Below are 25,225 nucleotides of genomic sequence, written 5' to 3'. Positions count from 1 at the left end.
GCCGGTGCTTAAGCCCTCGCTAACCCTTAACGTGCCGATCACAATCGTAACGATTAGTAAGAGCGCTCCGCGCATCCTGCAGTGCCGCACATCTAAAGATTACACTCGGTAATTAATTAAGCTCGATCCCCCCTCCCTGCTTCCCTCAGAGAGGAGAAAAAAATGCTGAGAGTCTCTTAAGAAAGGACATAAAGGCAGGGAAACCCGGCACCGACGCAAGACAAATGGGGATTTTGAAGACAATCCGGGCCGGGCCCATGTGACCCGAGAGTGGACGAGGCAGGAGAAAGGATAAAAATGCCAAGCACAGAGCGGGGACAGAAAACAACCGCCAGCTTCAAAACCCGGGGAAAGAAAAGCTCCAAGATGAAGGGAGTGACAAAGCATCAAAGGGACGAGAAACCAAAGGCGTTGGAACAAAGGACAAGCTGGAACAAAGGACCAAAGAGAGGAGAACAAAAGCACAAAATAGAAAACAAAGAGGGGGGGGGGGACAAGAAAAAACCCCTCTGTCGCTGTGCTGGAGGGTCCGGCCGGTGGGCGGTGGGTGGCACAAGCAGAGCCGTGCTCCTACTGGAGCCCAACCGGGAGCGAAAGGCCCCGAGCCCACGGCTGCCTTTGAACCACAGCCGACGGGTTCGGCCCCCAGCGCCGCGTCCCGGGTGGCAGCAGGGAGCCCGGGGACGTGGCTGTGCCACCGCGCTGCCCCCAGCCCTGCCTGCCCGCTGGGTGGTCCAGGCACCCCCTCCCACCCCCTGCGGCTCTGCAGTGCGGCCTGCTCAGCATCACCCCGCGCTGCCCCAGCCCAGCTTCGGGCTGCCAGGATGGCTGTGTGCTCCCCACCCCACGGCCTTCCCCCAGGAGGGCAGCAGCAGGCCGTGTGTGTGTGGCTTGCTGTGGCCAAGGGGCTGGCTGTGCTTTGGGTGGGGACAAACAGAGGTGTTCAGGTTGGGAACAGAGTGGCAGAGATGCCTCGTGTTTTTGGTCTCCCCATCGATTCCCAGTTTGGAGCTGGAGTTCTGTCGGTGCTTGGAGGGATGCGATGGGGACTCAGGTTTGGGTGGATGGTGATGGTCACAGCACCCAGAGGTGGTGGTGATGGATGGGGGTGGTGACAGGCAGGGGCTTCTCCAGAGCCCAGGGTGCTCAGAGCTGCACTCTGTCCTCCTGCCTGCGGTGCTTTGGCTGCTTATAGCTGCAATGCATTTGGAAGCATTGGGGGCACCCTGTGTCTTTCAACAATGCCAATGTGACAGGGTTTTGGGACACCCCAACCCTGGGATGCTGTCTGTGCTTCGGCCCTTTGCCCTGGGTGCCTCTCTGCTCCTGTGTGGGCAAATGCTAGCAAAAGTCACCTGTGGTCAGGGTCTGCACTGGGAGGGGTGGTCCAGGGCACAGTGAGAGCCAGGATTTTAGCTGGCACCTTTGTGCACGCCAGCCTGGAGAGAGCCTTGACCTTCCTTCTGCCCAGCTCTTTCTGCTTGTGCACTGGCTGAGGTTCACCTGTGCCTTCGGTCCTTTGCCCCCTGCCAGCTCTGCTTTCCTGCAGAACCACAATTTGCTCAATTTTACTTTGGTGTTTTTTTGGTTGTTGTTGCTGTTTTTTTTTTTTTTTCTGTTGAGCTCTCTCTGAATGCTGGTGGAGCTGCTCTCCCTGCAGAGCCACCCCAGAGCATCTTGGTTTTATTACAGCCAGATTAGAGCCTGTAAGGCTGCGGGCAGACTCCCTGCAGGAGCAGAGCAGTGCCTGTGCCGGGGAGGAAGGCAGCATGGAGCTCCAGCACCTCGGGGGAATGGGGTTTGGGGGAGGGGGTGACAATCAGCAGGTTGATTCCTGCAGCTCTGCTCAGAGCCTGTGCTGTGATGAGCAGGGGACACGCTGCGGACGTGGGGGGCTTTGGGCACCTCTGTCACAGCAGTCTTCCCCCAGTGCCTACATTGGGCTCGATGATCCTGATGGGTCCCTGGGTCGCTTCCCAGTTGGGATATTGGATGTTTCTGTGATGCTGTGTTCCCACTCTCAGCCCCAGACCCGGACGCCCTGGCTGCAGGGGACCCTTGGTGTGCCACGTCCCAATGGCCCTCAAGATGCGAGTGCAAAGGGGGTGAAGTGAGGACAGCCCTGGAGCTGCCACTCAGTTTCAAGAGAGTTTGAGCTTCTCCATCGGCACTGTCATATCAGCTCGGCCCCAATGGGCTGCAGATGTCTGTCTGTCTGTCTGTCTGTCTGTCTGTCTGCCCATGTGTGTGTGCACACCGACACAGTGCAAGCCCACCTTATATGTGCCCCCCTTGGCTGCGTGAGGGACTTTTGTGGCAGTGGTTTGGGTCCCGCTGAGGGCAGTGGCAGCAATGTTGCCTAGGTTCCTGTATGGATGGGGCACTGTGTGGCTCACTCCCTGCTCTCAATGGCTTTGCAGCTTTCCCAGGCTGGTGAGGAGCAAAGCACATGCCCAATCCCAAACAATGGGTCCACTTCCGTGCAGGAAGCAAGGTCGGATTTGTTCTCCCTGCTTTGCCCCCTCTGGCCAGTTATAAAGGGGCCAAGCCATTGTCTGAACCATTTCCATGACTCAGGCAACAGCATCCTGAGATCTGGAGGCTGGGACTTGCAGCCAGCACAAAGCTGGAGGCATTGCTCCCATGGCTGGAGGCCCCGCAGGCTGCATGGAGGGGTGGGGGGGCTTGGGAAAAGGAAGGCGAGTGCTGGCTGTGCCTTTCCCCTCCATGCCCCCTGCACTGGAGGCAGCGAGATCTTTGCCCCCCACCAGCTTTCCTGGTCCCTCCACCCATTGTCCCAGCTTCCTTCTGCTGAGGAAAGCAGGACGCTGCAGGGGGAACCACAGGCATGGAGCTGCCCTGGTTGTGAGCCTGGATGTGGCCAGGTGGGGAGAGATGGAGCTACAGAAGCACCACGTGGGCCCCTCTGGAGGGGTGAGGACCATCTCTGCACCATTGCATCCACCTGATGCCTGTGGTCCTGAGGATGCCATGTGGGTCCTAGGATCCTTGCGATGCTCCATGCGTCCTAGGGGTTGGTCTGTGGATCTTGGGATGCTTCGTGGATACTGGGGCTGCTCCATGGGATGTTTTGTGGATCCCAGTGATGCTCTGTGGCTGTTGGTGATGTTCTGTGTGCGCTGGCAGTGCCCTGCAGAAGGTGGAAAGAAGGTGCAGGTGCACCCGGTGTTGCTTGAAGGAGGATGTGACAAGGAGCAGAGCTGGGCTGAGGAGAAGGTCTGTGTGTGATGACAGCCCCAGCTGGGCCACCTCAGCCCAGCACCCATCTGGGGGTGATGCCTGAGCCAGGGAGCTGCAATGGGCACCCAGTGGAGAAGCCACCGGGGCCACCACAACCACCGCCAGGAAGGAACGGAAAGTGAAAGTCCGTGGCCGCTCCTCCGGGCTGGCTGTTGCCATGGCGACCCGAACAAAGCCTCTTCTCCCTCTTTTGGGTTTAATTGTGTGGGTCCTCAGCCCCTTTGTTAATTGTTTCCCCTTCTGGTTCGGGGGATGCGCCTCTGCCTGCTGAGCTGCTGTGGGGTCTGCGGGGCGGCCGGGGGCCATTCCTGCTATGGGACAGGATGGGGGGCTTTGGGAGGGTCGGGGGGCAGCGGATGGGGGAGCTGCCTTTGCCTCCCACTCTGCTGCAGGTCTGCAGCTCACTGCACAGCTCCACGTGCATTGCAGGGCTCAGTTTCTCCATCTGTAAAACGGGAACGTAGGAGGATGCAGAAGCTCTTTGACATGCGGGGTTCTACTTTTGCTTCCAGACGCTCCCGTGCTTTGTGTTTAATGTTCTGGGTTGATGCCAGGAGCTCTCCCAGGTCACTCCTGACCTCACTTTTCCCTCTGCGTTGTGCTCACAGTGAAGCTGCAGCTCAGCACATTTCTTTACTCCTTTCCCTGCAACGGTGATGGAGAGGTTTCCCATGGTGAGGGGTGGACATGGGGTGTTGGGGGTCCAATCCCCCCCCGGAAAGCCCATTTTCCAGTTGTACGGAGTGGGAGGAAGTCCCCTGAGCTGCGGTGTCATGCTCCTGGGGCTGGATGAAAACAAAGCTTGAAAACAAAAAAAGAAATTCCCATGGAAGAAAACGACGGTGTGGGGGGAGGAAGTGGCTTCGAGTCAATGGGAATTTTCCCTGTTGGCAAAACGTAAACAGTCCTCCTTCGATGTTGACATAACATTTTAAAGATCTCATTCTGCAAAGCAGAGCGTTTGTCAACACGTGTGTGCCCCAACCAGCCCTGCGCTCCCAGCGTAGCCGCGACCCTCCGCCTTTCATTCCTGGCCGTGGGACGCGGGGTGCGGGCAGGGGTCTCCCAAACTCTGCTCAAGTCCTTGGGGGGTTCCTCCGCCCCCCACCGCCACGAGTCCGGGACGGAGCAGAAGCGGCGTCCCGCGTGGGTCCCCCGTCGGGGCAAAGCAGGGGGTCCCGAGGGGAGGGGACGGGGCAGAGGGGCCGCCCCTCAGCCGGCTGCTGGTTTGCTGGGCCCTCCTCCTCCACCTCCTCCTCCTCCTCCTCCCCTCCTCCCCGCTCCCTCTCTCCGCCCGGCGCCGGGGCAGCTCCCAGCGGAGGCGCCGGGGACATGGAGCGGACCTGAGCCGTGCGAGAGGCGGCGGAGCCCGCACCGGGAGCGGCACCGGAGTGGGACCGGGAGCGGGACCCGGGCGCAGCGCTGCAGCGCGGCGGAGCAGTGAGTGCGGGCGGAACAGGGAGCGGGGCAGAGGCACGGCCATGTGGGGCACTGCGTGGGGGGAGAGAAGAGGGGAGGGCACGGACGCGGCTCTGGGGGCGCTGAGCAGCGTCCCGGGTCGTGGTGCCCCCAACCCCGGCTGTGCGGCCGCATGGCAGAACCCCGCCACCCCTTTGCTTAAACGAAATGGGAAAGGGGGAAAGCGGAGCTCCGCGTCCTTCCCCGCGCGGCCCCAGTCCTGTTACAAACTTATGGGGCTGCGAACTCCTCCGAGAGCAGCGCCGGGGAGAGCGAGAGCGCGGCAGGGAAGGAGTTAATCCGTGGCACCCTCCCCCCTCCGCTTCGTGTTCAGTGTGATCCCAATGCAGCCCCTTCCTTAGGACCCCCAGTGGGACGCGTCCCAGCTCCTGTCCGTGCCGTGCGCTCTGTTATAGGGGCAGGGGGTGTCGGGCTGGCAGCCCCACCGACGCAGGCGGACGCGTTGCACGGCCAGACAGACACCATGTGCCGGCACACACCGCGCACAGCCGGCCTCGGCCACACACGGGGCGTGCGGGGCTGCGTGCGGCTGTGTGGGGCTTCGCAGCTCGGAGGGGTGCAGGGCTGGGGTCCCCATCCTTTGGGTCCCCATCCTTTGCGACCCTGTCCCTTCTCCCCCAGGGGATGGATGTGCTGTTGCTGCCTTGTTGGATGGCAGAGGCAATTTGCCCGTGTGTATTATCTCTCCAACCCCTCCTACATCCCTGCAGCGCCGTCGGGATACCGGCACAGAACACGGGCAGGAAAACTTGCTGGCAGCACCGCGCTGCTGTTTGTCCATCCAACAAAGTGCTCCAACAGCGCAGCAGCGGCGCTGCCACGGGGCACAGCCGGGGTCAGCACAGAGCTGTCTGCTGTCTGAGCCCAAATTACGGCTGATCCGTGTCACTGCATCCCGCAGCCACGTGTTTTGGGGGTGGTTCAGGGCAGATTTGGGTCGCTGAGAAGGATCCTGGGGGTCCTACACTGCTGTGATGTGGGGGGGTTTCCATCTGGTGTCACCCCTCGGCTCAGGGATGCGTGTGGTGGGAGCTGGAGGGCAGCTCACACAAAGTTAGTGATGGGAGAGAGGAACCCAGAGCTGTGTCACCCCGAGCTGCGGCTGAGCGGTTGTGAAATGCACAAACAGATGCAAAGCTCTGCTCCTTTCCACCCCAGCCTGATTGCCAGTGCTGGACGTGGGGTTGCTCTGGGAAAAATGTCAATCTGTGGCTGCACAGCGCTCAAAGCCGCTCCGTCTCGCGAGGTATTTCCATGGAAATACACCCTGCTTCCAAAGCAGATCTGGAGTAATAGGTTTTAGGAGTGAAAAAGGACCATTAGCTCAGCTAATGTTATTTTCTCCGTGGCGCAGACCAGATCATATCGCTCAGTTACTCCCCTATTGAGCCAATAACCCGCGTTTGTAATCCGCGCAATTTCCTTTTAGTTCAATTGAGTTTTGCACAGAATCCATTCTGTTGACACTGATGCAGCACGGGGTCGATTTTTTTCTCTTTTTTCTCCTTTGAAAGGCTGCGATTTTGGGGCCGTCGCATGAAAAACAGCCGCTGTCCTTTGGTGGAGGTGGGCAGGTCGGCTTGGCGGGTGCCCCGTTTTTTAGCAGCTCTCGTTGCACTGCCAGCCCGTCGCCCCCCAGGAGCTCAGCACCCACCGAGCAGCACCATTAGGTAGGAGCAGAGACCACGAACTTTACAAATAGATCCCTTTTCCTTCTCCTTGAAGTAGATTCGTAGCTCTGGGAGCTTTTTGGTTGGAGCTGTTGGGTGCGCAAAGCACTGCGCATCGCGGCGAGCTTTCCCTGCTGCAGCTTTTGACTCCCAAATCGCAGACCCTGCACAGTCCTCAGAGCTGAGTTTGTTCCAGAGGGCTGAAGTGCCTGGGGGGGGGGAATAACAGAGCTTTTTGAACCCCCCGATTCTCATGGGGAGCTGCACCCTAGCAGTGAGATGGAGCAGCTCGTAAACTTTGCTATTTGCTGGAGAGGATTTAACTCTGTCCATGGGATGCTGAGGATGGGCTTTTCCCTCCATGCAGGGCACGCAGCAGCAGCAAGCACAGTAAATCTTTCCTTTCAGCACATTTATTTTTACATTTGCTACTTGCTGGAGGGGTTTGCTGCTTGTTGCCTTCCTGGAACTGACGCTGGGCTGGTTTGCTGTCACAGAGGTTGGGGATGGGGGCATCGGTGGCCAACAGTGTGGATTGCGCTGAGGTGAGTGCTTGGGGATGATGGGGGCTCGGTGCCATGGGGCAGGGATGGCTTTGGGGTCTGGAGTTTGCCGCTGAGCACGTGGGGTGGCTCAGAGCAACCCCGTTGGTGAGGGTGGTCTGTGGGGTGCAGGACGTGGGGTGCTTGGATGGCCATGGAGCTGAGGCAGCTCGGCGATCCCTCGCAACAAAACCCAACAAACTCAGAAGGATTTTGATGCAGTTTGGCTCTGCTCTTGGCTGTTCCTCCCCATGGACCCAGGGCACGCCACCCGATGTGCGCCCAGCTTTGTCTGTCCGGCACCATGCTGCACTCCTGCTTGCTCAGCCCCATCCCATTGTGAACACTTAGGGTTGGAGCTGCTTTGTGCATGTGATTGCAGAGCAGAAAAGCCTTTCTCACCAGATGGACAGCCTTCAACGCGCATCACTACAGCTCTGCTCTGCTTTTACACCCCAAGCGCTCCGCTGTGCTGCTAAAATGCATCACGTTTATTTTCCTACAAACTGTGTATTGAAAGCAAAACAAATCCCCACTCCTAGGCAGGGCAGTGACTCCCTACAGCTCTGGACAACAGCATGGGGAAAACCCATTGGACTCTTTTGTTCTGTTCTGGTTTGGCTGTGTGCTGAGCGGAGCATCACTGCAAAGTGTTGGTGAAATTTGTTTGTTCTCTGCTAGAAAACAGCAGTGTGAGCTGCCTCTTTCTGTGCATCCAGCAGCAGCTGCGTCTGGCCATGGTCTGATGGGGACTCAGCCCTGGGGGTCTGCAGCCCCGTGGTGTCCCTACAGTTCTGGGACGTCCCCAGCTCTGCTGTTGGTTTCTCACCAGCTTTGGAGGTTTGGGTCTCATTGTGCTGCTTGGAGGAGTGGGGAGGGGGAAGATTTGGGCTGCTTCAAAAGTTTGCCGCGATGCATCACCCCATTTCCACCCAGTTTTTTGCACAGCACAAAACAGACAAAAGGGAAATAAATTAGGGCGGCCTGTGACAGTGCTGCTGGGAAAGCGGTCGGTGCCTTCCCCCCGTCCTGTGCCTTTTGGAGAATATTTCAGAGCCAAACCCTCTCCCTCGGGCTGTGCCCTACGCTCAGCATGGGGCTCCCTCAGCCCGGCCGCTCCCAGCAGGAGGAGCGATGGCAAAGGCACCGACTTTTGGAAATGGTTCTGCAGTTGGAAGCTCTCCCTTCCCCCCTCTCTTCTACCACCCCACCTGCTCCGGGGCCATATGTCCAATGCTGGATGTGCTCCAGTCCCAAACAAGGGCACTTGGTGTGGCCGGTGCTGTCGCTTTGGCACTGGGGAGATGCAGGGGGCACTGCTGGTTGGTGTTGAGGCTGCTGGGATGGGTCAGGGAGAAAAGGAACGGGGGGAAATGCAGCGGCCAAATGGGATCCCACAAAGCACTGATGCAAGTCCTGAGCACGTGCTGGAAGTGGAGCTCAGCCCCACCACCCCAGCTGCCTCATCACAGAGGAACAAGGTAATGGGGCTCATCCTTCCGGCAGCATTTTGGGTGGCCCTGGCTGAGATCTGATGTTCTGAGGCATTGTTTCTCCATTCTGGCTGGTGAAGGGGGCTGACGGCAGTTGGTTGTCTGCTGGGAGGAGATGTATGGCAAAGAGAATTCAAAACGTGTGGGGTAGCAGAGGGGTATTTGGTCCTCTTTGCCCTTGAGAAATGGAGTTACTGAGGGCTGGGCTGGAGTCTGGAAAGAAGCAAAGGGGTAGAAAAGGGGAGAGAAATGCCTGCAGGCATTGCCAGCACTGCGCAACAGCGGTGCTGTTCCCTGGCATGGAGAGGGTCAGCCTGGACACATTCCATGTTTAATGAGCAATTACCAGCCCTGGGCTGTCACCTTCTGCTGCTGTTTGGGTGCCCCGTGGGTGCAGCATGCAGCTCTCTGTGCTCTTCCTCTCTTGTATGGGAGCATTGGTAGCCTTGTTCTGTGAAAGCACAGAAAAAGTGAAGGTGTGGGTGATGGGTTGGGCTGCATGGGCACGGCTGGGGGGTCCCAAGCAGTTCCACTGGGCAACCCCCATCCCTGCTGCACTGCCCCATTGCCTGTGGGGTGCATTGAGCCTGCTGTGCCGTGTGCTGTGTGCGGTTAGCAGCACTCATCCTTCCCATAAAGTGGTCCCGGAGATGAGGAACAACAGCTCAAGGAGAGGAAAGAATGGGACCAAAGGCTGGAAGGAGGCTGGCGAGGTGCTGGGTGCGCAGCTGGACGATGGGGACACGTGGGGACGTGAGGCTGAAGAAAAGGAGGAGCAAAGCCAAATGCAGAACTGGGGCAAAGCCTGCAGGGATGGAGCGTGTGTGCAAGGGTGTGCACGTGTGTGTGTGTGCGTGTCTGTGGAGGTGTGAGCTGGGGGCTGCGCAGGGACAGGACCTCCCGCAGCCCCTCTCCACCTGTCCCCATGGAGCCCGGGGCAGGGAAGGGCTCGGCCAGTCCCTGCCCTCCGGTTGGGGAATGCCAGAGCCCGGCTTATCTTTTGTCTGGAACAATAGAGGGCTCGGCCCCATTGTTCTACCTTGCACGCCCAGCCGGAAAGCGAGTCCCCTGGGGCAGGGGCTGCACGGAGCCGCCTGTGAGGCTGCTCTGCGTGGGGCTTTGCTGGCAGAGAGGACACGAACCCGGACATGGACATCCCCAGCCTCTGGGGCTCTGCAGGTGAATTCCCCAGTGGATGAGGCTCTGGAGCTTTCCTGCTCACCTTTCTTGCTGTGCATGATACAGGCGCTGGGGAGGGGTCTTCCGGAGGGTTTGTGTGGGGGGGTCCCAGGGGCACTTTGTGCCTGTGCAGCTTTGAGACCCCTCTGTACCCCCACAGGCTGCAGCGTGGGCAGAAAGAGGGCAATGTTTGCCTTTCCTGGGGGCTCTCGGGCAGTGGTCTTCACCTGCAGCACCTGCTCTTGGGCTTCCTCTGCCCAGCTCTTCTTGCTGTGTTGCACCAGGTTTGTGGGTCCATCCTGGGAACTGAGCTGGGGAAAGCGTGCTTTTGCAGGGGAGGGTTGCTTGGTGCTGGTTATGGGATGGTGGCTCTCCCAGGTGCAGCCACCAGGTGGGCAGAGCCCAGAGGAGCCCACGGCAGGCTCATGCACCCCCGTGGCAAAAAAGCAGCGTGCAAAGCAGCAGGGATTGCAAATGCTTGTGCACAGAGCAACTGTGCTTTCCCTCAGTCCTGCTCAGCCACGCAGGAGCCAGCTGGGCACGTAAAGCCCTTTGCTGCAGGGGGATTGGGGACCTGAGGGGATGTGGGGACACAGAGGGGGACAGGTGCCACTGTGGCTGCTTGGGCACAAAGAGCCCCTTGTGTGCTGCAGGACATGGGGGTGGTCAGGGGCAATTGGACACCCCATGGCAGCAGGGAGGGATGTCTGCAGCTTGCTGGAGAGTCTGCGCCCCTTGTGCAATGAAAATAATCCTGGCGGGCCAGTAGGAGCTTGTCCCCACATCTCTCTGCACGGTTTTCATGGTCTGTGATCTCCTCTGAAATGAGCAGGGGAGGGAAAGAAGTGAACCTGACTGTGTGCGGTGGTCGGGGGTGTGATGCGGTGTCGTTGCTCAGAGGGGTCTGTCCCATAAACAGTCCTTTTCCCAGCACTGGGCTTGGGGTGACCTCCCTGTGCTGGGAGGGACTCTGCTGGAGGGGTGCAGGGCAATGAGGAGCAAGCTCCTCACTGAGTTCTTAGCAAGGGATCTCAGATCTGCCCCATAAATCAGTAAGAAGGGAGCTCGCGGTAACAAGGGAGAGAAATCCAGCTGAGAGTGTTTTCCTTGGGGATCTCCATCCCGACCCATCTGGCTGTGATTGCTGAGATCCAGGTTCCCTCTGCTTTCCAAAGGAAGCTGCCCGTGGTGCCATCAGCTCCTGTCACACCAGCAAAAATCTGTTGTTGAAATGTCAAATGGCCCCAGCAGCTGGGAGGTGGCCGTCACCCCTTCCCCAAGCCCCCCTAGCAGCTGGAGGGGGTGGAGTTCCCCCGGTTCCCTTGAGTTCCATTGATAGAGCCTTTGTGCCCCTGTGGCCAAGCAGCAGTTTGGGTGCATGGGGCTGTTTGCTGCTGTTACAAACCCATACAAGGTGAAGCCGATGGTTTCTGGGGCGATGTGGGTTTCGGAGAGCGGAGCTGGCATGGGCGGAAGCGCGCGGCCGCGGGGTTTGGGGTTTGGTGCTGTCTTCAAGGGGCCCCTGAGCTGCTTTGGGTACATGTATGTGAGCTGGAAACACCAGAATACCATCGGATGGGAGCCCCAAAGAGGAGACCCCAAAGAGAAGCCGCCCCAAGAGAGAGGAGCTCCCAGAGAGAAGCCCCGCAGATAGGAGCCCCTGAAGTTGAGTCCCCTAAAAAAGAGATCCCGAAGAGAAGCCCCCAAAATTGAGGCCTCCAAAGAGGAGCTCCCAATGAGGAAACCTCAAAGAAGAACCCCCCAAAGTTGAGTACCCTGCAGAAAGGAGACCTCCGAAGAGGAGTTCCCCCAAAGAAGAGCCCCCAGAGAGAAACCCCCAAAGAACTCCCAAAGTTGAGTCTCCCAAAGAGGAGCTCCCCAAAAAATCTCAAAGCTTGGGGGGCAACTGGAAAAAAGTGCCACTGATGGAAGGTGTAGAATGGCACGAGGTGCTCAGCAAGGGGTGGAAGAGGGAGGTTTGTGCTTTGGGAAGTGTTGTGCTGCATCCCATCCTTTAGTCCCCAAGTGCTTGGGCTGAGCCTGGCTGAGCTGAGCTCCTTCTTGTTGAGGAGCGGGAGAGGAAAGGGGTCAAATGTCTTCGCCCCTCCGTCATGCGATTGGAAAGTATTGTTTGTGAACAAACTCTGCCTGGAAACGCTGAGTGAGTGAAACAGCACCAAACCTGCACCGAGATCGGCCTCTGCGATAAACCCGAGGGCTGCTTTGGGGTGAGGAGAAGGCAGAAACTGCAACAAAGGGGACAGAGACGGAGCTCCGTGCGCTCTGGCATCGCCGTGCCGGGTGAGTCGTCCCCGTCCTCATCTCCGTTATGGGAAAGGTTTCCTTTATTTGCTCTTCGTTTGCAAATCGATTGCATTACAAGGGGCAGAAGGTGGGCAGCTGACCGCTCTGTGGATGGCTGGGGGGAGGGTGGAGGAGCCCAGAGGGCTCCAGGGTCAGGGAAGGGCCCTGAGGACCCCTTGAGGTCCTGATTCGACCACCCCTGGGTGTTCAGCACCTGCAGAACCTTCTGGGTCTTGTGGCCGTTCCCCTCTACCACCCATCCAAAGCCTTCCACGAATGACAAGATTTTGCGTCAAAAAGTATTTAAAAGAGGAAAAGAGGCGCAGTAGGAAGGGGGACTTGGAAAATATTACAGCTGTGGGGGCTTGTTCTTTTTTGCTGTGGTATTTAGAGACCTGCAGGGGTGAAAAAACTCTTGAAGACGTGCGAATGAGAACGCTTTGAGTGGCCGGCGTGCAAAGCAATGCTGTGCATGGCTGCACGGCTTCCTGCCGCGCTGTGTGGAGCGGGTGAGGAGTTGGGGGGATGCTCAGTGCTGTTTGCTCCCTGCCCAGCACATGGGAACAGGGAGTCACCCAACCCTGGTGCTGCCCATGTCCCTGTTGTGTCCTGGTTCCCATCTGGGTGCTTCCAGACCCTTCTCTAAAGACGTTTCCAAATGCAACCTGGGCAGTGAAGCCATCCGGCTGCAGAGCTGGCGGTGCGCAGCGCTTTCCCCTTAGTGATACCAAAAGGGAAAGGGGAAAAAAAAACAACCAAAAGGAAAAAAAAGAGAAAGAAATCCTGGCAGGTAACCTCACCCCGAGGATGGGAAGGGGGAATGACCACATCTCCCATTGCCTGGGTCCATTCCCTGTGCCCGTTCCTCAGTGGGTCTTCAATAATTCCAACGTGCCGATGAGATCGTTCCCCACCCAATAAATCCTGTGGGCAGGAAGGTCCACCTGATGGTCATTTTGATTTTTCCCCTAATTAAAGCATCCTGTTGCTCGTCCCATCAAAGAAACCCATGCTGGAACCATTGCTGTGGACCTGCACCAGTTGATGCCCTATTAAGGCTCTTGGTGTTGCGTTGGGTTATTTGTTTGGCTCCTGTGCTGCTGCTGAGCGCATAGTGCATGTGTTACATCTTTGGGGTGAATATGGGTACATTGGATGCGATTTAAGGCCTCCAGAGCTGTGCTGTGAGGCTCATTACCCCCATCAGGATGTGGGGTGCTGGTGGCAGGGGGAGGTCCTGGCTGAGCCCCTGTGCTGGAGAGGGGGGAGGCAGGAAGGCGCCTCGTGGCGGTGATGTGGCCCTCTGCCATCTTGTATGAAACCAGAGCAGCGTGGTAAGGAGCAGCTTAGGAAGCCCTGTGAGAGCAGAATTCACAACCAGCTGGAAATTGTGAGTAAAAAGGGCCACCAAGAACCCGGGGATGTGATGTGGTTGAGACCTCTGCAGGCTGTGCCAAAGGGACCCATGTGCCAGGGATGGCAGCACACGGTGTTCACCTCTCATTGTGGGGGTGCTTTGCTGTCCCGTCCCCACACTGAGCATCCCACAGCACCACTGCTTCTCCAGGACGTCCTCTTGCTTTAGGGTTAAAGCTTGCACGGGCTGTGCAGCAACAGGAGCTGTGCAGCAACAGGAGCCACGCATTTCTACGCTCCACTTGAGCGATGCAGAATTGCTGCTCCACCCCACCGAGAGCCCCAGCCTGGCAGTGCTGGAGAGCCGAGCACGGCCTCTAGAAGCAAAGGGGGGAATCCTCCTCCCTGTGAGATACGGGTCCCAGGCTTGACTAGACTGGGAGTGGAGGGGATGTGGGCGGCAGCAGGTGCTGGGGTGGCACACGGAGGGGTGACCTCCCCTGCGTGCCCATTGCCAGGAGTTTCCATGATGCCAATTCTGTCACCTTGGTGTCACCGCTGTGCTCTGAGCCCACAGGGACGTTTCCGGAGGCCGTCACCCCCCCAGTCAGAGCCACGGGGAGCCTTTGGGGAACAGATAAAGAGCGCCGTGTTCCGTGTGGGCACTGGGAAATCCCAGCTCTCGTTGGAGCTGCGGTTTTGCCCGCGAGCCCCCAGAGTTTTGCTGAAATGAACCGAGAGCAATGCTTTCCAAATCTCTCCCTTTTCGGCACTGATGTTGCAGCTTTTCAGCAGCGCCAGCACTTGGCAGCATGCTGGGAAGGCAGAGGTTGGGGCTTTCTGCAGGTGAGGTGTTGCAGAAGATGTGCAAAGCGTCGGCTCGCCCCAGCGCTGAGCGTTTCCGCTGCGGCTCTGCCTGGCTTGGCGGGGACACGTGGAGCTGTGGCTGCCACGAGGTGATGGCAGCTCTGCAGCATCCGTGGCTTCTGGGTGACTTCAGTATCCCGACATCCAGGTGTATCTTGGGCTTAAAACCTGCTTTTTCATGGTCCTACACTGGGCGTTTCTGGGCATGAATCCTCAGCTGTTGGGTGTTTGTGAATGGCTCTGTGCAGGAGCCCCGCTGCTGATTCCTGCTTGGCCGGGAGCCACACGGGCTGCACTTCCAGCTCTGCTGCATCCCCAAAGGTCACCATTTCCTCCTGCTAGTGACAGCACGGTGCTGGGGACAGCAGATATGCCTTAGTGTGGAGTGCCAGAGGTTGGCTGCAATCCCTCGCAAGCTCAAAAAGGTGAGACTTGACCCCATGACCCTCTATTTTTACGCACACCAGAGCCCCGATCCCAGTGTAGGAAGTGCTGCCCTCTCCCTGCCATGCACCCCGCTGTCCCTGCGTCCCCATGGGATGGCAACCTCGTGAAGTTCCCAGCTGTGTCCCTCACCTCAGCCACCCCCCCAGGCACGCAGTGGCCGTGGCAGGAGGAAACCATCCCTCCTTTTATGTGCGAAGGCACGCTGGGCGGAAACGCTTGGAAAAGGCCCCGAAAGGACATTCCAAGTCTGGCAGGAAAGCAGTCCTCTCGTCTGGCAGGAGACGGGCTATTGTCTGTGCCGGTGACCGGAGGGATTCCTTGAGCCCTGCTTAGAAGGAGAGAACCTGTGTGTGGTTTATTTTTCCCCCTGCTCTCTCTCCTGGGGGTGCTCGCAGCTCGTGCCTGCGGTGCTTTCCCGCTGCTCTGTGCTGTGTGGTGTTTTCGCCTGTTGGATTTTGTGTTTGGCTACGTTTGGTGCTTTTCCCCTGGCTTGCTGCGTGCGTGGGGAGGTGGAAGGGAATCTATGAACTGATATTTTTCTGTGTGGAAAGAGGAAAAGAAAAAAGCCGACGGCCTCTCGGCTCCGCTGGTGCGTTTGGTGATGGGCAGATGGGGCTGATCCTAAAAGCCAGGCAACCCAACTCACCCCATCAGCTGCTGGGATGCTTTCCTATGTCCCACTCTGTGGGATCCCTCAGTGCTGCCATCCCATGGGGTGGAATTGCCCTGGACTGAGGAGCAGGAACCCTCAGTTCTGAGCCTGGTGCAGCCTGCAGCGCATCTCTGCTGGCGTTTTTCCCCCTTGCTGCTTTGCAGAGGTGAGTGCTGTGTTCTGCAATGCTGGAGACCGATGAGGGGATGCTCTAAAGGGTCCGGGGGGGGGAGGGCTCAGCAAGAGGCACATTGGCATCACCCATGGTGCCAGGCTGTTGCTGGCTCTGCCCCTGCCCTAACGAGCTGTCGGCTGTGACACAAATGGGGCAGATAGGATCAGCTCCTAGCCAGGAAGGGTGGCACAGCACAAGGGGAGAATTGCAGGATGTGCCATTGAGGGGTACGAATGGAGAAGGAAAAGCCGGCTGTCGCCATCCCCAAACCTCAGCCCTGGGCTCTGGGCTTTAGCTGGGGCAGCCTGGTTGCAGGTAAGGTGGGCAAAGCGAGGTGTGCTGGGGTGGCAGCCGTAGGGCTTTGCAAAGAAGCCCCATTTGTGCTGATCTTTGGGTACACCTTGTCCCCGTGCTTGCGCTGTTCGCTGTGGCTCTCCAGGCTGGCACTGCTCATCCGTGCTCTGTTCGCTCCATTCCCCTCCGCCCTTCATTAAATAGCAAACATTAAAGCGAAGATCTCTTACATGAAGATGTATTCCCTGTGCCAAGGCAATTGTTCCCGGCCCTATTGTCTGTGCAACAGAGGAGCCCTTGAGCTGAGCACACCTGAGACAGCCAGCACAGCCCTGCTATGGGAACAAGCCTTGTAACAAGATCACCACTCACTTTTCCCCTTTTTCTTCTCCCTTTTTTTACATTTTTTTTTTTGTTCAGCAAACCGTATAATAATCCCACAATGAGGCCCCTTTCACACGGACCCCTATTAAAGCACCGGCCGTATTTTAAGAGTAAACTTCCAGTGGCACCGGGAGGTGAAGCACAATGGGAAGGTGACCTGACCGAGCGCTGGCACTTTGCTTTTGTGCTCCTCCAGCCTTGGGCATCGCTCTGTGCTGAGCACTGTGTGGGCATCCTTGGGTTGACTGCATCCCTGCTGGAGGCAGGGAGGGGAAATGATGGCAGGAACGCATGGAGCGGGGCTTTGTGCCTTCAGAAGGGATGGAAGGAGCACCAACCTTGCTTCTTCTCTCCCATACCGAGCTCAGCTTGTTCCTGTTGCAGCCCCATGCATGCAGAGCAGCACTCAGCACCCAAACTCCTCTCTTTACTCCTTCACCAACTCCTGAGCCACAAAAGCACCCGGGGCTGTGCTTTGCTGCCTCATTTTTCCCCACCTGCAGCGCTTCAGGCTTTGGGAGACCACGGGGCACCTGGATGCACACAGCACACTGAGCGCAGCATCCCGCTGGCTGCACGCCGGCTCGGTCCTGCTGCCAGCAGCGCCCATTTCCTCCCCATCCCTCGGGGTGTTTTTATGAGCATCGATCCCGGGGGGGGGGAGACAGAGGATGGACTCATTGCCGGGCTGCCCCCCGAGGTGGGCAGGGGGCAGGAAAGGGGAGCGGGCGGTGCTGCAGGATGCTGGCAGATACCGTGCAGGGCTGGAGCTGGGAGGAAACCCAGAGCCCGGAGAGCACCGTGGGTTTGTTCAGAGAAGGGCAGGGAACTGAGATTAAAAAAAGCCCTGCTAAGATCAGAAACTCTGGCGCGCACAGTGCCCCATTGTTGAGCTGTCACACTTCCCTTTACTTTATTGCTTTTGTCCAACACCCTATTGTTCCACTTCCTTTTGTCCCCTATTCAGAGCCCTGGCTTTTCATTACCCAGCCGGCCTTGTTGTTTTCGTTTCTTTTGTTTGAAGTTCCTGAGAGGAAGGTTTTATTTTCAGCAGTTTGATTAATTCGCAGCTTGAGCCGGGCTTTGTTTGTTGTGTCACCGCTGCCCCGATGGTGCAGCCCGGTCCTGTCCTGGGGGCCCCCGGATGGTGGGGTGCAGGCAGGACCCCCTGATGGGTGCAGGGCTGGGGGGTCCCTGCTGGAGGGTGCACACCGTGGCCCCCGTGCCCTTCATCCCGCTGTAAATCCCATCCCTGATGGTCTCCTTCCCCTATTATTCCACCCTGAAAGGTGAAGGGTGGGGAGGGGGCATTTGGTGCTGTTGTTGCTGTGTGTTGTGAGGGCTGGTGGTCCGGGGGCTGGGGGAAATTCCTGCTGGGAGTTTGCAGTGGGATCCCAGCTTGTCCCATTTGGGGACACAAACTGTGCGGGGGACGTGGCTGTGGCACATTGCTTAGGGCACATCCTATGGGAAAAAAAAACTGGTTCTGGCCATGCTTGGTGTCTCACTGGATGCCCTTAGGACATTTCTGTGCCCCGTGGTGCCCCGCTGGGGGCTGATCATGGAGAGCCCTTAGAGCACCCAGGGCTCAGCTTCACCACCAGCACAGGGCAAGGCTGGGCAAAGGGGTGCCTCTGATGTGTGGGGGGGAGGGGAGACCCCCATCTCTCTGCTAACAGCCCCGCTGTTCTGCAGGATGTCCATGAGGAGCCCCGTTTCTCCCCACCTGGAGCTCGATGGGGCGGGCAGCATGGTGAACTGCAGCATCAAGACGGAGGAGAAGAAGGAGAGTGGCTACGAGAGCCCACCAGGGGCTGCCCCCAGCACTGAGCCCCATCCCAACGACCCCCCGGGACCACCACCAAGAGAGGGCGCAGACCCCCAGGCATTGCCACAGGTGGGTCCCATCACTGTGACCGCCTCTGCTCCTGGCCTTGACCGAGCCCTGGTCCCTTTGGGTTGGCGGTGCGCTGCATCCCACCCCAGGCAGACAGAGGTTGTCGTTTCCCTGAGCTTTTATTCCTCATCCTGAGGAAACGAAGCTGAAACCTGAGGTTCCCCTCAGGCTTTTTGCCTGCTGTCAGTGCTCTCGGCTCAGCTCTGGCATTAGCTTTTGGCGCTCAGCTCTCCAGGGCCACCTGCAGACATCTTCCACTGTCCCCGCATGCAGGACCGGGGCCACTCTGTTATTTTCCTGTTTTAATTGCTCTCGAGCTTCCTCTCTCTCTGCCCAATATTCTCAGTCCCTGGGCTTGGAGAAGCAGGGCACTCCAAAGAAATAACAGCAACCTCCTGCAAAGCAGGGCTTGGTCATTGAGAGGCTTTCAAGCTGGGGAAGTGCTGCAGGAGCACGTGGTCCAGGATGTCACTGAGCATCTCATCAGCTCCAAACATCCCATCAGTTCCAAGCAACCCAATTGCTCTGAGCACCCCATCAGCTCTGAGCACCCCATCAGCTTGGTGTCTCCTCCTTGGAGACGTGTAGATATCCCTGTCCACGGGTTCTCCACCGAGTGATGCTCTGTGTGTGCAGGAGTCCTGCTCACCCGCTGGTGATGCGTTGGAGCCGCGGTGCTCAGCCTTCGAGCCGGCTGTCGGCAGCCAGGAGAAGCTGGACTTCAACAGAAACTTAAAAGAGGGTAAGAAAGGTTTCTGGGACCTCTCTGTTTTTGGGAAGATTTGGGATTGGAAGAGCCACGGTGCAGAGCTTCAGGCCGTGCTCACCTGGCTCTCCTCTCCCCACTCTGCTCTGCTGACTGCGGTGCCTGCTGATGGGGACAGTGATGCCAACCATTGAGAAATTACTCTCCAGCGACTGGAAGGAAAGGCTGCTGGGCCGAAATGCTGCTGAGACCAAAGAAGTGAAGGGTGAGGTCCCTTCTGTGCCACCTCGGTGCTCTGTGCCCCCCTCAGGTGCCCGCATGGCTTTGTGTTCCCCCATCAATAGGAGGGGAGGTGTGTCTGCAGCGTCATGTTTTGTGGAGATTTGTAGGTTTTTACCCAAAATACTCATTACCCAGAACTGGGCTTTCCTGATAAAACCTTGCTCTGATGGCACAGAGGGATTTTTGAACACCCCTCTGACCACAGCCCCCACCCGTGGTGGTGATGCTGCTCCTCAAGCCCCCAGCTTTGCTTCTTCCCTACGCAGGAACCCAGGAGAGCCTGGCAGAGAAAGAGCTCCAGCTGCTCGTCATGATCAACCAGCTGTCCACGCTGCGGGATCAGCTCCTGACAGCCCACTCCGAGCAGAAGAACATGGCTGCAATGCTCTTTGAGAAGCAGCAGCAGCAGATGGAGCTGGCGCGGCAGCAGCAGGAGCAGGTGAGCTCCCAGGAGACCTGTGTCCCTTCAGGGCTCACTTTGGTACCCTTGACTACAGAGGCAGGACCAGAGGGATGGGGTCCAGGGGACAGAACCCCTCTAGAAGTAGTAAGCAGCTCTTTGGTATCTGCCCAGAAACCTTCCCTGCTTCTGTGCCCATCCCAAGACTTCCCCTCCTGCTGCTTGCTATGGGGTGGCTCAGGGTCAAAGCTCTCCATTCCTTATCTACATGTTGAGGATGAATCATAGGAAGTCCTTAACGAGCCCCTTCCTGACTGCCCTCCTCTTTGCTCTTTGAACATTGATTTATTCCTCTTATCCCTAATAGTGTTAAGTGTGGGGATGACATCAGGGTATGGGTGACCCAATGGTGCCAAGTGCAGGGATGGCATCTCTGGCACACGGTGTATGGATGATGGTCTCTCCTATTGCATTTCTCTCCCTGTGGCCCTTGAGACATCTCCTGTGCCAACCACAGGAGGCCACCGTGCCCTTGGGAACATCGCTTTTGGATTTGGGCAGCTCATGCCCCATGGGGGCTCAGGAGCCCCTGTTCCCATTGCTCAGCCCCTCTGTCTCCTTTCTTCCAGATTGCGAAGCAGCAGCAGCAGCTCATCCAGCAGCAGCACAAAATCAACCTGCTGCAGCAACAGATCCAGGTAAAGGTGGGGGACACCCCTGTAGCCACCTGCAGAGCCAGACAGTGGGGACACAGCCCAGCTACGCCATCCCACAACCATTATCCGTGGTGCTCTTTCCTCCAGCAGGTCAACATGCCCTACGTCATGATCCCTGCCTTCACCCCCAGCCATCAGCCCCTTCCTGTGACCCAGGACCCCCAGATAGCGCTGCCCATCCAGCCCATCCCCTGCAAGCCAGGTGAGCCGAGTCCCCAGGGCACACGGATGCCTGCGGGGTGCCCTCATCCCCCAACACTTCCTCTGTTCCCTGCAGTGGATTACCCCGTGCAGCTGCTGCACAGCCCTCCTCCTCCCACGTTAAAGAGACCCAGCGGCTCTGGCCACCTCCAGATGCAGGTATGGCCCCAAAGTGCCTCTACAGCCCCAAAGCACCCACTGTTCCCCTGCGCCTGGGTGTGCCAGGGGCTGTACATCACACCCTGCCTTCCTTCTGCCCCAGGAGACCTCGCAGCCGCTGAACTTGACAGCGAAACCCAAAGGCTCCGAGCTCCCCAGTGCCTCCAGCTCACCCAGTTTGAAGATGAGCAGCTGCCAGTCCCTCACACCGAGCCATGGGGCTGTGCGAGACCTGCAGAGCAGCCCGTCCAACCTGCCCTTGGGTGGGTTCCCATCACCTCCACCCGTGGAGGGTCCTAAAACCTCCCCAGCAACACCTCCCAGAGGCGGCAGGCAGCTCTGCTCCTTGGCGTCTCACCTTGTTGGGGTGCTCTGGGTGCACCGTGCCGCCCCACAGGGCCACGCGGCCCCATTTTTTGTAGGGTTGGGGATAGGCATTATGGGATTTTGGGGTGCTGACGGGTGCCTCGGGCTGGTTTCCCACCAGGATTCTTGGGCGAGGGCGATGCCATCACCAAAGCCATCCAGGATGCACGGCAGCTGCTGCACGGCCACAGCGGTGCCATGGAGGGAGCGCTGAGCCACCCTTACCGCAAGGTGAGCCGAACCCAGAGTGACCCCCCACCCCTCCATCACTGCACCCCACGATGACTCCATCCACCCTTCCTGCAGGACCACGTTGGCATCGATGCTTCCCCTGTGAAGGAGCGGATGGAGGAGACACCCACACACCGCCTGGATGAGACTCTGCTGAGCTGTGAGATGGACGGTATGGGGACGGTGGGTGCCGTGGGGCAGTGCCACGTTGCTCCTTCCTCCTGCTCTGAGCCAGCCTTTGGGGTCCCTCTCGTAGGAACGCGGCATTTCCCCGAGTCCAGGAACAACAACCACATCAAACGGCCCATGAACGCCTTCATGGTGTGGGCGAAGGATGAGAGGAGGAAGATTTTGCAGGCGTTCCCAGATATGCACAACTCCAGCATCAGCAAGATCCTGGGTGAGTGCTTTGCGTCCACCCTGCCTCACTGTGTCCGGGTTGGGGATCCCAATTGTGGTGTGGGATGGAAAGGAGAAGGAAAGCCTTCTCTGCACATCCCACAGCACTGGGGGGCACAGCAATGGGGCCATGATTGACAATCAGATTGACAAAGGTGTGCAAAGGGGGACCAGAGGCTGAGGCAGCAGCAGGGGCGCAGTGCATGCTCAGGATGAGGGTGGACCTGGACCCACTGCTGGGTTCCTTGGTTCTGCTCTGAGCAGCAGGTCATGGGCATCCTTTGGGGCGAGGATCTTTGGGGCAAATGCCCCCCTATGCCGGGATCCAGAGCCCAGCACTGTTTCATTGCTATCCTCCACCAAGTGCAGCTCTTTACTTGCCACCCCTTTACCCCCCCGCAATGCTCTCTGCACCCCATGCTGCTGTATCCCTAGCAGGACGATTTTGCACCATCCTCATTTAGCTGGCAGCATCCTCCAGCCCTGTCCCCCAGCTCCCCACCAGCAGCTTGCTGTCACCCCAGCCCTGGGGCAGCCTGTTTCACCCCAGCTATTAAAAGCAATCGGTGTGGTCTCCCAGTAGCCCATCTGAAGGCTCACACGCTTCGCTCCGCCGCCGCCTCGTTTTAGCAGCTCCGCTCGTTAAAAAAGAACGGAAACAACCTCTGGGCTTCTCCCTTTGAAAGAGCACGCAGGCAGGATCTGCTCACAACCGCTGGGGGTCGGAGAGGGGTCTGGGAGCAGACGCGTGTGGTGTTCTGGTTGCTGTCACATTCAATGTCCGTGGCTTTAAATAGCTGGCGCAGTTCTGCATGGGGAGCCGGAGCTGCTCGCTGTTCACTGGGGCAAATTTAACCTGCAGCCGAGGGGGCTGGGACCGGTGCTCACCCGAGGCTGGGAGTTTTGGTTGCTGTGTGCTCTCCTGTGTGGCTGCTGGGGCTCAGGCAGCACGAGGGGCTGAGCACGAGGGGGAGGATGTGGGGTGTGTGTGGCTCCGTGCCTCGATTTACTCAGAATGCCCAACTGGTGGAACAGGGGAAGGAGATGAGCTCTAGGGGATGGAGACCTGAGGGAGGGTTTAGGGAATGGGGACAAAGACTCTGGAAGTCTGAGGCCATAAGCGCTGCTAGCATCATCCTCAGATGAGGATGCTCAAGGCTCTCTTGTTGGCTCTGAGCATCTCTAAGGGTGAAGATCCCACTCCCCTCATGGACTTTCTCCCAGGGCTGCCCCACTCCCAGCAGGATGAATTATTTCCTCATGCCCAGCTGTAATTTGCCTTTCATCTGCTGCCTCTTGTCCTTCAAGGTGCGCCTGTGAGGAGAGCTGAGCTCACTCTTCCCCAGATGCCCTTTAAGCAGTGGAAGCTGCAGTTAAAGCCCCTGCACTTTCTCTTGGGCTGAGCCATCCCAGATTCGCCCCATGGTGCAATCATGCGATCCTTCCAGCGTGACCATCACTCCCCAGACCCAGACATGGGTCTGGCTGTAGCCCCTGATCCCATCCCTCCCCTGCCCAGTCAGCAGGCTTGTGCTGTGCTCCCCTTTCCCCTCCTGCCTTGGGTGCAGGTAGAAGTGACAATGCAGGTCAGCCACTGGGGGAATCCGAGTCACACACCAGGACAGCCTATAGCAGCCACAGCACCTATTTGGAGAGGTGCCCCAGAAGGTCAGGACTGGGGACCACGCATGGCAGGGATCCCAGGGGTGCCACCAACCCCAACTCTGGCTCCTATCACACTTGAGGGCCCCACAGTCTGGGGATGCATCGCACTGCTGCAAGTGTAGTGTGCATAGAGCAGCATGTGAACATTCCTAGAACCACAGAATGGGTTGGCTTAGAAGGAGCCTTAAACATGATCTAAATCCAGCCCCCATGAGCGTGAATCCCCTCTTGCCATGGGGTCGTGCACACGGATCTCCATGGGGAAGCTGCAGTGTGGCAGCAGCTAAGCACACCCTGTGGCTCCTCTGTGCCCAGGCTCCCGCTGGAAGTCGATGACAAACCAGGAGAAGCAGCCTTACTACGAGGAACAAGCCCGGCTGAGCCGACAGCACTTGGAGAAATATCCCGACTATAAGTACAAACCCCGACCCAAACGCACGTGCATCGTGGAGGGGAAACGGCTGCGCGTGGGGGAGTACAAAGCGCTGATGAGGAACCGGCGGCAGGATGCCCGGCAGGGCTATTTGATAGGGTAACACAGAGGGATGCCCTGGGGGCAGCGAGGGGCTCGCCCCGCTCCCGTCCCGCTGATGGCATCCCCCCCCCCTCCCCTCCCCCTTATCCCGCAGTCCCCAAGGCAGCCAGCTGCCCCCCGGCTCCTCGGATGTGCTGTACCCTCGGCCGGTGGGCATGCAGCTGCCGTCCCCGCTGATGGAGCATTACCTGCCCCGTGGCGTGGATCCCAGCATGCCCGTCATCGTCAGCGCCCGTAGCCTGAAGGAAGGTGACGGCGGAGGGGACGATGGGCACTCGGTGGCGGATGGTGAGATGTATCGCTACAGCGAGGAGGAGGACTCGGAGGGAGAGGAGAAGAGCGATGGAGAGCTGGTGGTGCTGACAGACTGAAGGGCAGCGGGGCGGGGGGCAGCGGGGCTGGCTGGCACCAGGCGCTGGTGACCCCCGATGCGGCGCAGGCAAAGAGCCAGCAGCTGCAGGGATGAGATGAGATGAGATGAGTGGGTGATGGTGGGGGGTTTGGGTACGTGGCGGTGCCGTTGCTGCTGTAGGGAATGGGGCTCTGCAGCTTGGCTGAGAGCTGATGGCTCAGGAACCCTGCAGCCCCCAGTAAGGACCTGGGGGGAATGGGACATGGGAATCTTCCAGCTCTCTATTCCCTACCTATGCCACCTGCCGACGCCTGGCCACGGGGGCATCCATAAGCTCTGCTCAGCCCAGCCCTCCCCACTCCACTGCAGTTCCCCCTTGCAGCCTGCCAGTGAATTCCCATGGAGCCTTTTTTTAGCTCTTGCCTGACCCCAGTGCGAGCCGAGGGCACTGAGGGGCCCTTTATGCTCCCGATGCTCTGTTCCACTTTGTAAATAAAGCGGTTGCTGTTCCCTGGCTGTGCCCAGCCCTCGGGCAGCCCTGGTGCACAGCACTGCTGTGGGTCCACGCATCCCCAGGTGCCTCCTTTGCACCGCAGCTCCGCGAGCGCAAGGCTTCACCTCTGTGCATCATGGAAACAGCAGAAGTGTGTGTGGGGGGGGAGGCGGAGTGGGGGGAGAGGAAAAAATAGCGATTTAAAGGTAATATCTGGCTCTGCTCAGCACCCGTGCACCCAGCACAGGGTTTGCATGCAGGTGCAGCACCGGCTGTGCGTGCAGCGCTGGGAGCAGCACGGAGCACACGCACCGCCGTGTGGCAGCAGCCAGGCACAGCCGTGCTGCGTGCATCACACCTCTGCTAGGGGCTGCTGCTCCCTCTCACTCCAGGCCCACAGCAGCCGGTGGAGATCCTTTCTCTTTGCCCACCCCCTTCTCTCTTCCCTTTTTCTCAGTGCTTTATTTATTCCCCCCAAGGCACAGCTCAGGCTGGGGGCTGGATGCGGCCGCGCACCGAAGGAGCAGCTCTTCCTCTCTCTCTCTCTCTTTTTTTTTTCTTTTTTTTTTTTTTTTTAAGACTGTAAATATAGATAGAGCTTTATTTTGTTAATAAGACGAGTAACTTAACCTGTATATTTCACATACTTGTTTACAAACTGCCCTCCCCACCCCTTGGCACAATAAAGATGATGTTTTGGAACTGAGCTCGGGGCTGAGT

General features: G+C 58.4%; 1 protein-coding gene across 10 annotated transcripts; it reads left to right on the top strand.

The window, feature by feature from the left end:
- The first annotated feature begins 4,649 nt into the window (after positions 1 to 4,649).
- On the top strand, positions 4,650 to 25,211 carry SOX13 (SRY-box transcription factor 13). 10 transcript variants are annotated; one of them, XM_042833601.1, is made up of 14 exons: positions 4,650 to 4,701; positions 17,799 to 18,000; positions 18,637 to 18,742; positions 18,885 to 19,016; positions 19,255 to 19,427; positions 20,018 to 20,086; positions 20,192 to 20,306; positions 20,382 to 20,464; positions 20,568 to 20,727; positions 20,952 to 21,061; positions 21,137 to 21,233; positions 21,318 to 21,461; positions 23,441 to 23,657; positions 23,755 to 25,211. In XM_042833601.1, exons 2-14 carry the CDS (start codon positions 17,800 to 17,802, stop codon positions 24,029 to 24,031), a joined length of 1,884 nt encoding a protein of 627 aa, XP_042689535.1. In that variant the 5' UTR covers positions 4,650 to 4,701; position 17,799; the 3' UTR covers positions 24,032 to 25,211. The 10 variants fall into 10 exon arrangements, with proteins under 10 accessions (XP_042689535.1, XP_042689534.1, XP_042689538.1 ...); XM_042833600.1 differs by lacking the exon at positions 4,650 to 4,701 and adding an exon at positions 6,107 to 6,410; XM_042833604.1 differs by lacking the exon at positions 4,650 to 4,701 and adding an exon at positions 6,794 to 6,955.
- Positions 25,212 to 25,225: the final 14 nt, after the last annotated feature.

Source organism: Centrocercus urophasianus, unplaced genomic scaffold, assembly GCF_019232065.1.
Source record: "Centrocercus urophasianus isolate 14NV4802_14NV808 unplaced genomic scaffold, USGS_Curo_1.0 seq_42, whole genome shotgun sequence".
Taxonomy (NCBI): Eukaryota; Metazoa; Chordata; class Aves; order Galliformes; family Phasianidae; genus Centrocercus; species Centrocercus urophasianus.
Note: the sequence above shows the minus strand (reverse complement) of the source record. Positions and strands in the feature narration are given on the sequence as shown.